The sequence below is a fragment of the Thunnus maccoyii genome, chromosome 5 (genome assembly GCF_910596095.1).
Source record: "Thunnus maccoyii chromosome 5, fThuMac1.1, whole genome shotgun sequence".
Taxonomy (NCBI): Eukaryota; Metazoa; Chordata; class Actinopteri; order Scombriformes; family Scombridae; genus Thunnus; species Thunnus maccoyii.
Window position 1 is genome coordinate 14,866,638 of NC_056537.1, and position 14,166 is coordinate 14,880,803.

General features: G+C 40.4%; 1 protein-coding gene across 4 annotated transcripts in view; it reads right to left on the reverse strand.

Annotated features, from left to right (window-relative positions):
* Window positions 1-358: 358 nt before the first annotated feature.
* Window positions 359-14,166, reverse strand: part of ano3 (anoctamin 3) — a 41,640-nt gene continuing 27,832 nt past the window's right edge. For all 4 annotated transcript variants that reach the window (XM_042411565.1, XM_042411563.1, XM_042411562.1 and 1 more), the window contains 17 exons: window positions 13,717-13,772; window positions 12,996-13,117; window positions 10,108-10,242; window positions 9,903-9,999; window positions 8,904-8,964; window positions 7,126-7,208; window positions 6,806-6,946; window positions 6,243-6,407; window positions 5,984-6,020; window positions 5,761-5,872; window positions 5,407-5,464; window positions 5,029-5,126; window positions 4,582-4,736; window positions 4,269-4,421; window positions 3,343-3,493; window positions 3,067-3,253; window positions 359-2,525 (listed from right to left, as the gene is read on the reverse strand). In XM_042411565.1, coding sequence (XP_042267499.1) covers window positions 2,343-2,525; window positions 3,067-3,253; window positions 3,343-3,493; window positions 4,269-4,421; window positions 4,582-4,736; window positions 5,029-5,126; window positions 5,407-5,464; window positions 5,761-5,872; window positions 5,984-6,020; window positions 6,243-6,407; window positions 6,806-6,946; window positions 7,126-7,208; window positions 8,904-8,964; window positions 9,903-9,999; window positions 10,108-10,242; window positions 12,996-13,117; window positions 13,717-13,772 — 1,994 coding nt within the window. In that variant the 3' untranslated portion in view covers window positions 359-2,342. The remainder of the gene's footprint in view (window positions 2,526-3,066; window positions 3,254-3,342; window positions 3,494-4,268; window positions 4,422-4,581; window positions 4,737-5,028; window positions 5,127-5,406; window positions 5,465-5,760; window positions 5,873-5,983; window positions 6,021-6,242; window positions 6,408-6,805; window positions 6,947-7,125; window positions 7,209-8,903; window positions 8,965-9,902; window positions 10,000-10,107; window positions 10,243-12,995; window positions 13,118-13,716; window positions 13,773-14,166) is intronic.

Here is a 14,166-nt window from a genome sequence, read left to right on the forward strand (position 1 = left end):
AATGGCTTGATTATGAATTATTAGATTGAACATTATGACCTGATAGCATCATTATTTTTTAACTAACAGCCGGCATCATACGTCTCCATAATGAATTGTATAATTGTATCTGCTATAACATACTGTGTGAATATGCAGAAAAAAAAACATGCTTTAAACTGTGAGTGTGCATTATACTCATGCAAATGCACTGCAGTGCAAAAATATATATGTCTAAAAATGCAGGATAACTTTGATTGCATTTTAGAAAATATGATAAAAAGTTGATCATCTGCAAACATTCAGAAGACACCTGAGAAATGTGGATGCGACATTGTCTATCTGAGGGTGAAAACAGGTGAACTCCGGTAGCACAAAATAAAAAGTATCAAAAACATCACTTTAAATGTATATACAAGAACAGCAAAAGAAATCAATAAATCAGTCAACACATTTTAAATTATGTAAAATGTAGAATAAGTTATTCAGTGTTGTGCAATGCATTCAGGACAGTGATATTCTTCACCTTCATTTGTTAGATTCGTCTAACTTTCACACTTAATGTGCATAATATGGTTAACTTGGAATCTTATTTACCATCATATGATCAACATGACCTGTACCAACATTAACGTTCTCATCATCACCCACCAAAACCGCCTCATCAACACTTTTCACTCTACACACTCCATAACTCTCCATCTCAACATGAATGGAACAGGAAATGGTTCTGACTCGGCCTCACAGATGGATGCGTCGCTCATGCTGCCTGTTTTCCTGAGTTCTCATTGGGCAAAAAAACATGCTGCTCTAATCCACGACATCAGAACTGGCCACAATGAAAGGCAATGTCTCGGCTCTGCAACCAAAATTCTCAATTTTACACCGACAAAGGTCAGAATGCAGCCGAAACCGCATCTGACTGCTGTGTGCTAAAGGACTAGAAGTGAAGTGTGACTATGTTAATGTGCTCTGTGACTGAGGAACAGTGGATGGATGTTCTTTGCAAACTGAACATCCAAGCCACAGGTATGTCTAAGTGATCCAAGTTTCAACCACGCTTCAGAGCTTCCAACAGCAAATGAAAAACAGGCTGCGAGCGCAGAACGGAAGAGCAGATTTGCGGCTCCTGCGTGCGAGTGTATACATTGTTCATGATGGGAGTCACGTTACAACATATACCGTCGACGTGTTTCAGGGCCATTAGCTGAGACCGGAGTAGGTACTGCGGTGTGACTCACATCCAAAACAAATCCGTACAGGAGAGTTCAGAGAGTTTACAGCAGATCAGACAACAGGACAAGGAGAGAGAATATTTCTTGCACTTGAAAAAGCACGTGCAGCACAAACAGGCACACGTGATGTTGGTGACACAATTGTGGTGGGCACAACTGTAGGCACAATCAAATCGCAACTAAGTTCACATTTCCTCAACTCAGGACAGTCAAGCTCAGCAGTATCACAGACAGATTAACACACAGCTCACACTGAGTACAGACACACGTGAACCAGGCATCAAGACGGGGTCTTTTTCTATCAAAAGGTACAAAACAATATTACCATGCACTTTATATGGTTTCACAGAGAATTCTTTGTCAAATGTACTGAATGGATGCTAACATCCTCCATAATGAGTGCTGTTGTTTTCATTTGTTTTTTTTTTCTTTGCAGTCTACAAAATGGCTGCAAATATTAATCAGCATGCTTCGAGGGCAATATACAGTCGCTTTGCGTGAACACTGTCTGTTGTATTTGGTAGCCACATCACCAGAATCACTTTTGCAACGAGAAACGCTATTAAAAGTCACAGTACAGTAGCTCTGTCACATAACCGTTAAAACAGTGTCTCTGCTGATGCTCATAGGAGAATAAACATGGCCATGCTGCGAGCTGCATCAGACTGGAGAGTCAAAGCAGAGTGCTAGCTGCCACACAGAGTGCAGGATGGGTGACGAAGGTGAGTGGTAATCTGCAGCCCTTGATCTGCATAGTAAACATTACAATTGCACACGTTTCCCCAGTGAAGCCATGACACAAGCATAGACCAAAGGGCAACCTGCTGGGTGAAGCCAGGTGAGGGATCGGGGCGGGATGGGACGGAAAGGGTCAGAGTCAGAATCCAAGAGTAGCAGAAACACTGGATGTGGAGCAGATGGCCAGGGAGCGGTCAGGATTAGAGCTTGGGCTGAAGCCAGACAGGTTTGGGGGGGAGGATCTCATTACTGAAGAGGGTGTCTTTGGTGTACAGAATCAGCTGAGTGAAGCTAGACTCTCAAAGCTAAAATACATAAATAAGCAGGCAGGGGAGGCAGTGCCTGTGTGTTGAGGGCTGTGCGGCGTGTAGTGGAGATGTGTTGGTTAAGCTAAGGCCACTCGTGGTGATAACGCCGTCCGTTCTTCTTCCTCTCCTTCTGCAGGTGCTCCAGCTCTGCTTCATACATCATCTCTTGCATCAGGTACTTTTCCCTCCTCATACGATCGCAGAGATCCTTTGGCATGTCCGGGATGAGGTACGCAATGAAGGACTTAATCCCAAACACCAGGTGCTGTGGAAAGCATGAATCATTTATTAGTTACTTTCTAGAGAGCTCACGCACTTCACTTTAGTTTCCAGTATTTGCTGCATAATTCACTGAGCATGCAAAGGTAATCGCTGTGTGAATTGCACTAAAGTACTTTATAAGTCCTACACTGTTTTATAGCTATATTGTATGTCACTTTTTCTCACTATTGTCAGGTGAAAATCTTGCTTCTCCTTTTCACGAGGAGAGAGGAAACATGTTTTTTCAGCTGGACCTCCATGTAAATTAAGTTTATTTTGTGGGCTGTGGTATAAGTGGTTGAGATTTCTCAGCCTACTGCAGGAGGACATAATCCTTCTATTGAAGTATGGAAATTACTAAAACTGGCTTGTGAGGTTTTCATTTAACAATAATAGTACATAAATGATTAAAATTCAAAAGAAAAACAACAAATAAATCTACAGAAAATTCTGCAAATACACAGACCTGAGGAGACATACAAGGATTAGCTGCTTGCCTTTCTGGTACACACACAAAAGAAAATGAATGCGAAGAGCTGACAGACCTCAAATACAATGATGAAGGCCAGCCTGGCAGCCAAGACGTGCCAGAACTGAAGGGTGAACTCGTAGGGCACCGTGCTCCAGGGCGGTGCTCTGTAGTCTCTGTACCTGCAGTATCTAGACTGGTTGCTGTTCAACTCGCCCATGTCAAACACAGACAGGCTGCTGTTCATGTAGCCTCGCAAACACCTGCGAGCAAAAAGAGAAGCTTTCAGTCCATAACACAGGCACACTCTACCGGATATATTTAGTGCTTCCATGTTGATTTTATAGCTTACTTATCCTGATGGTGGTGTCCCTTGTCTACACATGGACCATATTTGAAGGCGTAAACAAAGCGGGGGATGTAGTCTGAGGTGATGGCAATGACGAAGGCGTTGGTGATGACTGCCAACACGCCGATACCTTCGAGAATCCCATGCCAGATACCTGAAAGCCAAGACAGAGAAAAAAATACACATTTTCAGTACTTTAAAGCTGTGTAAAAAAGACAGAAGAATGAGTGATCTATAAATCTGCATGTCTTTACAAAGTACAAAGTACAAGTGTAACTTTTGTTCTATGTGGCTCACTAAAGATTTTATTGGTGACACATTCAAGTGCATCAGGATAAAGATCATAACTTAAAAGGAAAATTCTGCCCTTTCAAACCCCACTAACGTCATGAGACACTTATTTGTGAGATTTAGCACATTCCAGGGAGTATTCTGTGATGTCACTGCATTACATTACGGTCGATTAAGGCTTCAGACAGGAAAAGAAATGTCTCTCTGCCTGTCTTGATTATTCTCTGTATGATCTGTAAATGCCATCTTTAAATGCTAAACCTACAAAGACACTTTGCTCTTTGATTCTTCGCGACTGACACATAATATGATCATTACAGCTGAGGAATTTCTAAATATTTCAGGGTGGATTTTTCCTTTAATTAAAGGGCAACATGCCACAAGACACATTTAGTCATATATTACATGGCAGTTGGAGGGTGGTGTTTGTAATCATATGGGCTGGTGGGATCTGAGGTGCAACATATGGCACTACAGAAGCATAGCATATGGAAACACATCTATCTCCATTGGATGGAAAATTTGTGGTTTCCGCAACATTTTACTGTTGGAACAATGTGGCTTGGATCCAAAAATAGAAAAAACACTGTGTGAGAGGCACTGAGGATGTGTGAGGGGTGTTCAGAGGTCACGCTGACCTATGTCAGTGGCTCGGGCAGGCATGGGTCTCCTCCACTGAGTGACAAACTTGTAGGCGTCAAGACGAATCTCAATGATGTTGTTGAGCAGAGCCAGAAGGGGAGCCAACGGGAATGCCGCTACAAAGATGGTGGTGAAGCCAAACTGCAGAACTGCAGAGGAAAGAATGGTTTGGATGAACTTCAGAGGATGTACGTCTTAAACACTGGCACAAACAATGTAAGCGAGTCAGCCACGATTTACATGGATTCCTTTCTGCTTCAGGTAAAGTGAAAATGTCAAAAACAACTTCAAAGGAGTATAATGTTTTACCCATTTCGAGGTATTCGTCCACCAGCCCGTGAGCGTTCATCGGCTGCAGATTCCAGTCTTTGTCCCACTGTGGAAGCTGGCTTTTATTCTCTACATTCAGACCTCCACCACCTCCTTTCTTCATCTTCCTACGAGACCACCAGTTCTGCAGCAAACTGAAAGTATAGTAAGTAGCTAACTGTCAGATCAAAGTAATTATTTCTGACAATGCACTGTGCGCTGCAGGAACCCTTTTACTAAGCCCCGCACAAGAGGATTTGATGTGTTTCTCCAGGAGAAAAGCCTTTTCATATGGTAATGAGTGACGAGGACAAAAAAAACTATACAGAAATTACATAAGGTTTGTAAAATGCCAGTCACTTGAATTTGCAGCATTAATGATTGAATATGGAATTTATAATGTTTTTCAGAGAAAGAACCACAATATTATAATTTCATATTACTTACGGATAACCGAGCTCCATGAAGTTGTTCCAGATTTGTTTGAAGAACATGATGACTCCCATTTGCAGGCACAGATCAATCAAACAGCCGCTCGGGTGACACTGAGGAAAAAACATTTAAATAAAAAATACTGTAACATCCATATTTCATGCCCAATAATTCAAAGCCCTGAGCAAATCCTAGGACACACTTTATCCCATTCTGTTTTTTGATCATTAAAATTGAAAATCCTAGTAATTATGTGGGAGATTAATGGTTCACATAGTCAAATACAGGCGGATCATTAAAAAGATGAATTACTTGAAGATTCTAAATATATCTTAAAACAGAAGTCATTGCTGAAATAATTACCCACTTATAGTAATGCCTAATTGCACTCACCTCCTCCAGTCTCCATCGATTAAAGAGTTTATTGTATTTTCCAGGCCTGCCAGCAAACCTGAACAGATTGAGATTGGCAACATTAGCGGCAAATTCAATCATAGAAAAGCTTATAAAGCAGGAAAAAACACACTTAAAGATGCTAATTATGTCCAATAAACCTACAGCTTGGTCACATTTCTAAGCAAGGCAGTATTTTACAAATGCTGACACATGAGGTATACACTGAGGAGGGAAAGGGAAGGAGTCTTGGCAGATGTCATGACATGGGAGGTTGAAATAAGACATCTTTGCATGATCCCTCATTAAATTCACTGTAAACAAGAGCTGTAGTGTTCATGGCAGCTGGCCTACCTCCCGAGAAAGAAAGCGATGTAGAACGTGGAACTGTTCAGATTTACAAACTGGAACAGGAACATCTTCAGAGCAAAGCTGTTCTCCCACTCAGACTCCGTCCGTGGGTGCTCTGAAGGGGGAGAAAAGGATGGACGAGGGAGAGAATAAATGTTTGCCAACCATCTGAGAATCAAGAGATAATGATGGAATGAAATGCATGCAGCATGTTGGCAGTGCTTACCTAAATTTGTCAGCAGATAAGCCACCTTTTCATACACCTGATGAGAAGATAGTACTCATAAGCATCAAAAGGGAAGGTAAGTGGGAGTGAGTGTAATGAGAGGCAAAGTGCAAACAGGAATCTCAACAGATGAAAACCGTATATCTTTTTGGCTGTGGATGTGATAGTTCCTGGAACAAAGTTCTAAATAAATGTTTCATGAAACATTCATTGGACAGAATATGTAAACGAGCCAGATGATGCTTGTTCAGACACCCACCACATTGAGAGACATGATGATCACAAAGTTGATGCAGACACCAGTGCCAGAGGTGGCAAACTGCCAGTTCTTCCTCACAAAATACCAGTTGAAGGAAGCAAACTTCTCCATCGCGATGAGACGGAAAACCACCACAGCAAACACGGCTGTCAGAACAAGGGAAATCTATGCGAAGATGAGGGAGAAGGCAGCACAGAGGAGGGGATGATATACGAGTTTAAAAACTGTGGTGAGCACTGTGCTTAAGAACACTTGAGTTTAGGCTGCAGAGGTTTTATCTTATCTTATAGTAAACACTTGTACGGTATAAAAATAACAACCTATTGACTAAGAAGCAATTCACAATACAGATAATCAAAAAATTCATCAAAAACAGGATAAATTAAGGCACCAGAGAGGCCAAATCCACTATTTCATCTAAATACAACATTTGTCCAGAAGGGGGAGATGATACGCCACAACTGGCACATCACACCACTCTAGAGGTGGCACAAAAAATAACTAGATCTCTCTCTGAGCCTGAATCCCAAAAGGGCAGATTATTCAAAGATCAAAGGGTTTACCATGAAGAATATTCCGGACACAGACACCATGAGCCGGCTGAGTTTGTCTGAGAAGGGCTGAAAAGGCTCAGGCTTGCCAGAGATGGGGTTGACTCTCTCCATCCTGGAGTACTTGGCTTCAAATTGAGGCCTCAGCTCCTCCTGATTAACAACACATAATCCTGTATGAACTATTGAACTACAGCCGCTTCTACATGATCAGGCAATATCATGTAAGCGGTGTCAAATTTAGAAGACGTAGTGCATGAACAAAGGCAGATATTATATGAGGCAATGAAATGAAATCAAACCTGATCTGTCTGAGGATATTGCTGACTTACCTCTTCCTCCTCCCAATCAATGAGATCCCAGTCGTAAGTCAGTTCTGCCCTCCTCCGTTTCCAGAACTCAAGGAATACTGTGGCTGCAGCGGGGATCAGGAATCAATCACATTATTGATCATCTTTAATATGTAATATAAAGTCTGATTGATAATTATGTGACTGCAGGGGGCTGAATACTGGAGAGCCAAACAACACATCACAGTCAGACATCCTGAGTGAAATACAGGCTGCAGTGACGTGTGTGACCTGTTATTGAAGCTGATCACAGCCATCAGTTCACACACTACTTCATTTTGGGGTGAAGTTAAGGAAACGTGGCAACAGCAAACAGGCTTTACTTGCGCCCCAAATTGTATCTTCAAAAGTAAAGCTTTCTGTTGGCAGAATTCAGTCTGGGGGCACTGTTTCCTTTGTTCTGGACTCTATCTTTTTTTCCATCAAGACTTTTTGTGTATTCTTTCAGATGCATAACACCAGAAAAAAAAGGCTTTTATAAATGCTGCATGGCATGTACCTCTCAGAGGCATCATAAATGTACTTCAATATATGTGAAAAGAATTTGTCCCAGTAGCATTAGCGCAGAGACAGTGATGGATGGACCTCAAAGTCAGAGGAAAAGAACAGTATTATGATACAGTATATGATGTAAAATGTAAATGGACAGCACACAGTAACATTATACTACTGATTCAGTCCTTTGGTCATCATGTGTGATATTGTAGCAAAACAACGGACATTATTATTATATACGTTATCACAGAGCTCTTATTTGTATGTGTTTCTGTTATGCATTATGTGGTTTTTTTTGTGTGTAATACATTTAAGTGAAAACAAAATGATTCGAGCGATAAAGATACATTTGGGAAAGGAATAATAGCCTGAAAAAGCACTAGAATGTGAAACCTCAGTCAGAACAACTTTCACTGCTGTTAAAGATGTTGAAGTTTAATATAGCATGACCCACTTTTGTTTAAAGAGAGAGAAAAGCCGCCTTTTCAGATGCCTACATTCGGTCCCTTGGGCTAACCAATTTTTCATCTCTGTCTCTCTCACACACACACACACACACACACACACACACTCAGCAGACCCAGAATGCACTCAGTGGCACAACACTGCTACTTTGGTCCAAATTGCCAAAAGCCTTCATGCAGGATTGAGAGCTGCAGACCACTGTCAGCGAGGCCGGACTTCCCCTGGCTCTCTGGATCTCTTTGGCCTTCATTTACCCCAAACACAGAACACAATGTGTCAAGTGTTCCCTTCTGGCACAGGTGATTATTTACCACGCTGGCAGAAAGATGGATCTGGGCCAAGACCTTGCAGAGTAACGCTCAAAGTATACATTACAAGTTGTAGAAACATAGCTGTAATAACCCACTATCATGGTGTAATTCTACAACCCTGAAAGCTGAATGATACTATCTCCCTCTGGAGAAATGTTTAATTATCTGACTAATTACACCAAGACAGAACTGGCAGTGTAAGTGCATACAGTGAATCTGAGAAACCTGACCATGATTTATTCGCTGACGAATGTATTACAGTGTGAAGATCTCATGTGTTTGCACTGCAGTGAGTGTGTACCATGTTGAATTCTTAGGTGGAAAGCTTAATGTGTTTGGAGGAGTTGAGTAGAGAGTGGAAGCAAGAGCACTACTGTATAAATAGATTTGAATTCCAGGAGGGTTTGTATCAAGAGGAGAACATATTTCATGTAATATAAGCATTCTCAAACTCATAAAAATGAACAAACATAAACAGCCTCCACTTACCCCAAATAGCCATAAAGATAGCAAAGAACACAGTGCCGCCGTTGTCAAACAGACGGGTCACCTAGAAACACATGAAAGGCTGCTCTGAAAGTGTAGTGCTTCCAGAAATAGTGGCTTCACTGATGAAACAGATTTATTATTTTGACATATTTTCTTTTCACTTTTTTTCAAATAACACTTCATGACTTTGTGATAATCTGCTACATACTTTAGAGCTTCCACGAGTTTGGGATATTTCTTAAAGGAATAGTTTGACATTTTTGGGAATTCTTGCAGAGAGATAGATGACTGATACTTTAATACCACTTTCATCTCTGTATAGTAAATATGAAGCTACAACCAGCAGGTGGTTAGCTTAGCTTAGCACAAAGACAGGAAAAAGAGGGAAACAGCTTCAAAAGTGACACAATCCTATCAGCACCTTTAAAGCACACAAATGAACACAATATGTCTTGTGTATTTAATCCATACGAAAACCAAAGTATAAGAACAACAAACTGTGGATTTCAGGGGAATTTGTGTGAGACCTCTTGGCCAGGCGCAGTGACTTCCTAACCCCCCGTGAAACCGCAATGGGTCATTTTCAAATTTTGGTTTTGTATGTATAATGTGTTAGTGAGGTGCTGGTTGGTGTATTTTGTTACTTTTGGACAGAGCCAGGCCAGCTGTTTCCCCCTGTTTCCAATCTTTATGCTAATACAAGCTAACCATCTCCTGGCTGTATCTTCATACTTAAGAGACAAATATAAGAGATTTAACTTCTTATCTTGTCTTCTCTTCTTAGCTTATCAATCTTATCAAGAAAGAAAATAAGCACTTTTGATTTTTGTTTAAATATTTTCAATAAAAAGCTGAATTAAACAGGTTTCAGAAACATTATTCAATTTAATATACCCAAAAACACACCCAAAGTCAAATGACAACTTGACGAGTCTCTAATGAGAAAGTCTAACATACTGTAAATATGAGACTACAGGTGAATATCAGAGCTGCACTGACCTTTGCATAGACACAACTGTCACTCAGTGTCCACGGCTCGCAGTTTTCCTCACACATTGGACACATGATGGTAGTATTGGCTTCACAAATCTCTTTGCTGATGAGGCAATGAATCAAGAGTGTTTTAAATGATGACTTACATTCATTTCAATGCAATAGAGTATGTGCACTATCTTTGTACGGTATGCAGGTTGTGTGAACTGACCTGACTTGGCTTGAGTCCATGGTGAAGAGGCCATAGAGGAAGACAAAAACACCAACCAGGGCAGCAGGGATCAACATGCCGGTGTACCAGCCCAACCACGCAAAGTAAAGACCGATTTTCTCACCAAAGTACCGCCTGAGAGAGAGACAGAGAGGTCAAAGGTGTCAACTGTTAATTTAAAATGGCCATTTATGTTCATTGATTCATTAAAAGTGACGTTGCGGGTGTGATATTGTACTGTGAGGTGGTCGTGGTGGCCTAATGGATAGGGAGGCTGCTGGACTTAAAGGTCATTCAGCATAATGCTGTGGTAGAAAATGAATCAATAACTCCCTGTGCTTCCTAAACCACAGCTGTCAAGGTGCCCTTGAGCAAGACACTTATTTTACAACTGCTCCAGTGAAGCCGTTCAGTAGCAATTACCGGTATCCAGTGACTCCCAGGAGTGTACGCAACATGGTATCAGCAACATGGCCGAGAAGAAGAGTGTCAACAAGTCTTAATTATGTATATTTACATGGTTTCTCAAACCAGAATAAGTGCTTATACGCAGAAGGGATCTCTATCATTGACTACATTTACATGCACACTAATATTCCACTATTATTCCGACTGTCACAATATGTAAACAGTCTATTCTGTTTGAATATTCAGAATTAGGCCTAATTCCAAATGTAGCATTTTCCGATTAAGACATGCAGGATATGCCGATATGATTCTGGTTTTAGGTGCATTCTTTGGACATGGGGTTTTTACCACAGTTTGTGACACAAGGCCTCTTGCCTGTTTACCCCTGTGCAGGCAAAATGACATATGGAGAAGGCAGACAGAGGAGAGTGGAGAGCTATTCAATGCCGGCTGGAAAAACAGAGTGTGCCTTCCTCACGACAGGGATGGAGGGGTTTGGTTATTATGTTGACATGAAGCCACGGACTGACGGTGACGACTCGGTGTGATGCAGCAAAACACTCAGCAGCATAGCAAACATCGGGGACAACTTAGGTACTAGATGTGCCTGTAACTATAAATTTATAATATCAGTCATATCAATATCACTTATAAATGTCAGGCAGCAGCTCACTAATGTAATTCAACTCGCTGGTTTACTTATCTGCCTGCGGAGATCTTGTGATTCTCGTTCCCACTGGAGCAGACGGAAACCCTGAAAACCCTCTGCGTGTAAGCAGGAATATAGGTGGAATATTCATTTTCATTAGCCATGTAAACAGCTTGGTTGGAATATTGTCTTTTTCAGAATAAGGGCTAAAACCGGAATATTTTGTGTAGGTAAACGTAGTCAATTATATGAATAAAATCTACCATTACAGAATATGTACAGTAACACATACATTGGGATATAATGTCTAGAAAATTCAATTGAGAAACTATTATAATATGTAGATAAATTAGCCAGATATGAAAATCTGATAAATCAGTGAATTAAACACATGAAAAATCAATGTACTTTGTCAGATTAATGCTAAAATCAGTTTTGCTTATTGATCTGCAACATAACTCACAATACAACCAGAGATATTGGTAACATTTCAGAATCTGGTTATATTTCAGCCTCTATGCATGGATGGGAGTTAAAGTTGTTGACAAATACATTAATTAACACTTAAAGCACCAGTCAAAAGTTTGGACACACTTTGACATTCAAGGGAATGAGAAAGTGTGTCCAAACTTTTGACTCGTACTCTTTATCTGCTAAAAACTGCATTATATTGTATTAAAAACCATTTATTAACTGTTTATATACTGTTTATAAATGCTAAATAGGGGGCCTTAAAGTAAAGTATTACCCCTGAGATGACACAAATTTCTTTTTGAACGTCACTGGTTATATATTGTCATATTTCATAACCCTACTGGGTTTCGATGGTTACAAATGCAAACAGTAAATAATCTGAATATCCTCAGTTTCCTGAATGTGGTCACTGCAGTATTCCAAAATAAACCAGAAACTTGAGTTTGACAGTTTGATATTTTGGAAAATACACTTTCTTGGCAAGTGTTAGAGCAGGAGATTGATAACACTCTCGCGCCTGTGTGTTATGGAGCAGCTAAGGGACAATTAGATTGGCTTATCATAAAAAACTGTAACAGCTAGCCCGGCTGTCTCCAAGGTTCAAAAATCTGCCTACTAGCACCTCTAAAACTCACTAATTTACATGTTGTATCTTGTTTGTTTAATCTGTACAAACACATTAAAATGTTAAAATGACTGTTTGTGATTTTAGAGGGAGTTCCTTTCGTTTCCTGTCTATGAATCTATCTTCCTGTCATGCTAAACTAAGCTAGTTGCCTCCTGGCTCTAGCTCCATACTCACTCAGACTTGAGAGTGATATGCTCCTTATCTAAATTTCTGCAAAAAAAGTTAATAAGCACAATTTCCAGTATGTCAAACCATTACACAAGTAAAAAAAATGATGATAATGTTGTTGGAAGAAATGAGTTAGATGTGGTCAAAGTTGAGGGTACATAGAGAATCAGTTGTCACTCTCATCTTCCTTTACTTGTGACATGAGAACAGAAAAGACAGCAGACAGTGCTAAAATGCAACAGTGCAAAACAGTTGTAAACCAAAGTGGGTTCATGCTCAACTGTTAAAAATAATCAGTTCAGAAATAACAGACATAGAGGTTGTCGAGGAATGATAAACGAGCCTGTTCACACAGAAGACTGATAAGAACCTGGCCAACTTTATAATGAGGCAGTGCACACAAGGAGACTAACAACTGGGTTACTCTATGTTCTATTTAAACTTTAAAACATCTTGAATATGATTAAAGACAGAATGAGGTTCACAACCAGGACACTAGTGCTCATGCAAACATCCCAAAACAGCTCATGACGCTGTGTCACCTGCTCTGACGCTGATTACCTGATGAGGTCCAGAGGCTGGTATTTGTACCAGATTCCCCAGCGAGCCCAGCGCTCATACAGAAGGTGCCTGTGGTTCTCGGCACCGTGCGTCTTGATAGGATGTCTGCTCTTGTACCCGCCCTGACAAGACAAAAGAGCAGAGCCATCCACATTACAGGAGAAGCTGTGAAGTTTGACAGTTTGTGAACCTCTGCAGCTTTTCAGCACAAATGATGATGGAAAGGTTTGGAAAATAACAAGCAAGTTCGATCTTGATAAGACACTGGGCATTCAGGAATTTATGAGGCCTGTGTGCTATTCTCCCTTCTTGGTGCAAATTGTGGATGGGGGGCCAGCACACATGTGTAAGTCTTCTTGAGGGCGATCAATACAAACGTACCACATAGTTAAAGGGGACTTTCATTTTCAGGCTTTGTGTGTCTTTTTCCTATCTCCAACACATCTGTTTGTTTTTTTTTTACCAGTTTTGACCAGGTGTTCAACCAAATATAGACAAGAGACAGTATCTAAAATGTTATTGGTGGAGGGAAAAAGGTGCAAGCATGCTATATAACTTTTGTACGTCCCTGTATTTCTCAGAACTTCGTCTAAATTTTCTCCAGGCCTGTTCAATAAAGGATTGTCCACTTAAAGTCTTCTCTCTAGCTTCTAATTTTTGCATGCTGCATAAGGAAAGGGTCCAAATTCAATTTTTATCTGTCAAATAAAAATCCTCTTACCTCATGTGGAGGAAATGCAGCTTCATATGTGTTGTTGCCCAATAATCGGTTGATACCTAGAGTAGAATAAAGCATACCATGTCAAAAGATGCACATATAACAGCTAGACTAGCACAACGACAACACATTAAAAATTCAGTTGCAGTCATAATTGAGAGATGAGTCCAGTGTCAGACTCTTTTAAACCCATTCTTCTAGAGTCAAAACAATTTACTGCATTATGTAACTGACAAGCTGCATTAGACGAGTGCATTAGAGGCTTTAAAACACTCAGGTAAGAATTTTAAATAGCTGCTGGGACTTGAAAAAAGCCCTACTAGATTACTTTGTGCCCATCATTTATGCAGGTTCTAAATTATTTTCTAAATCACAATTAAATGACTGAATTGCTTCTAACATTATTGGCTGCAGGTACTGTGCGTAGTGGTAATGATTGAAATGTTATTTTTC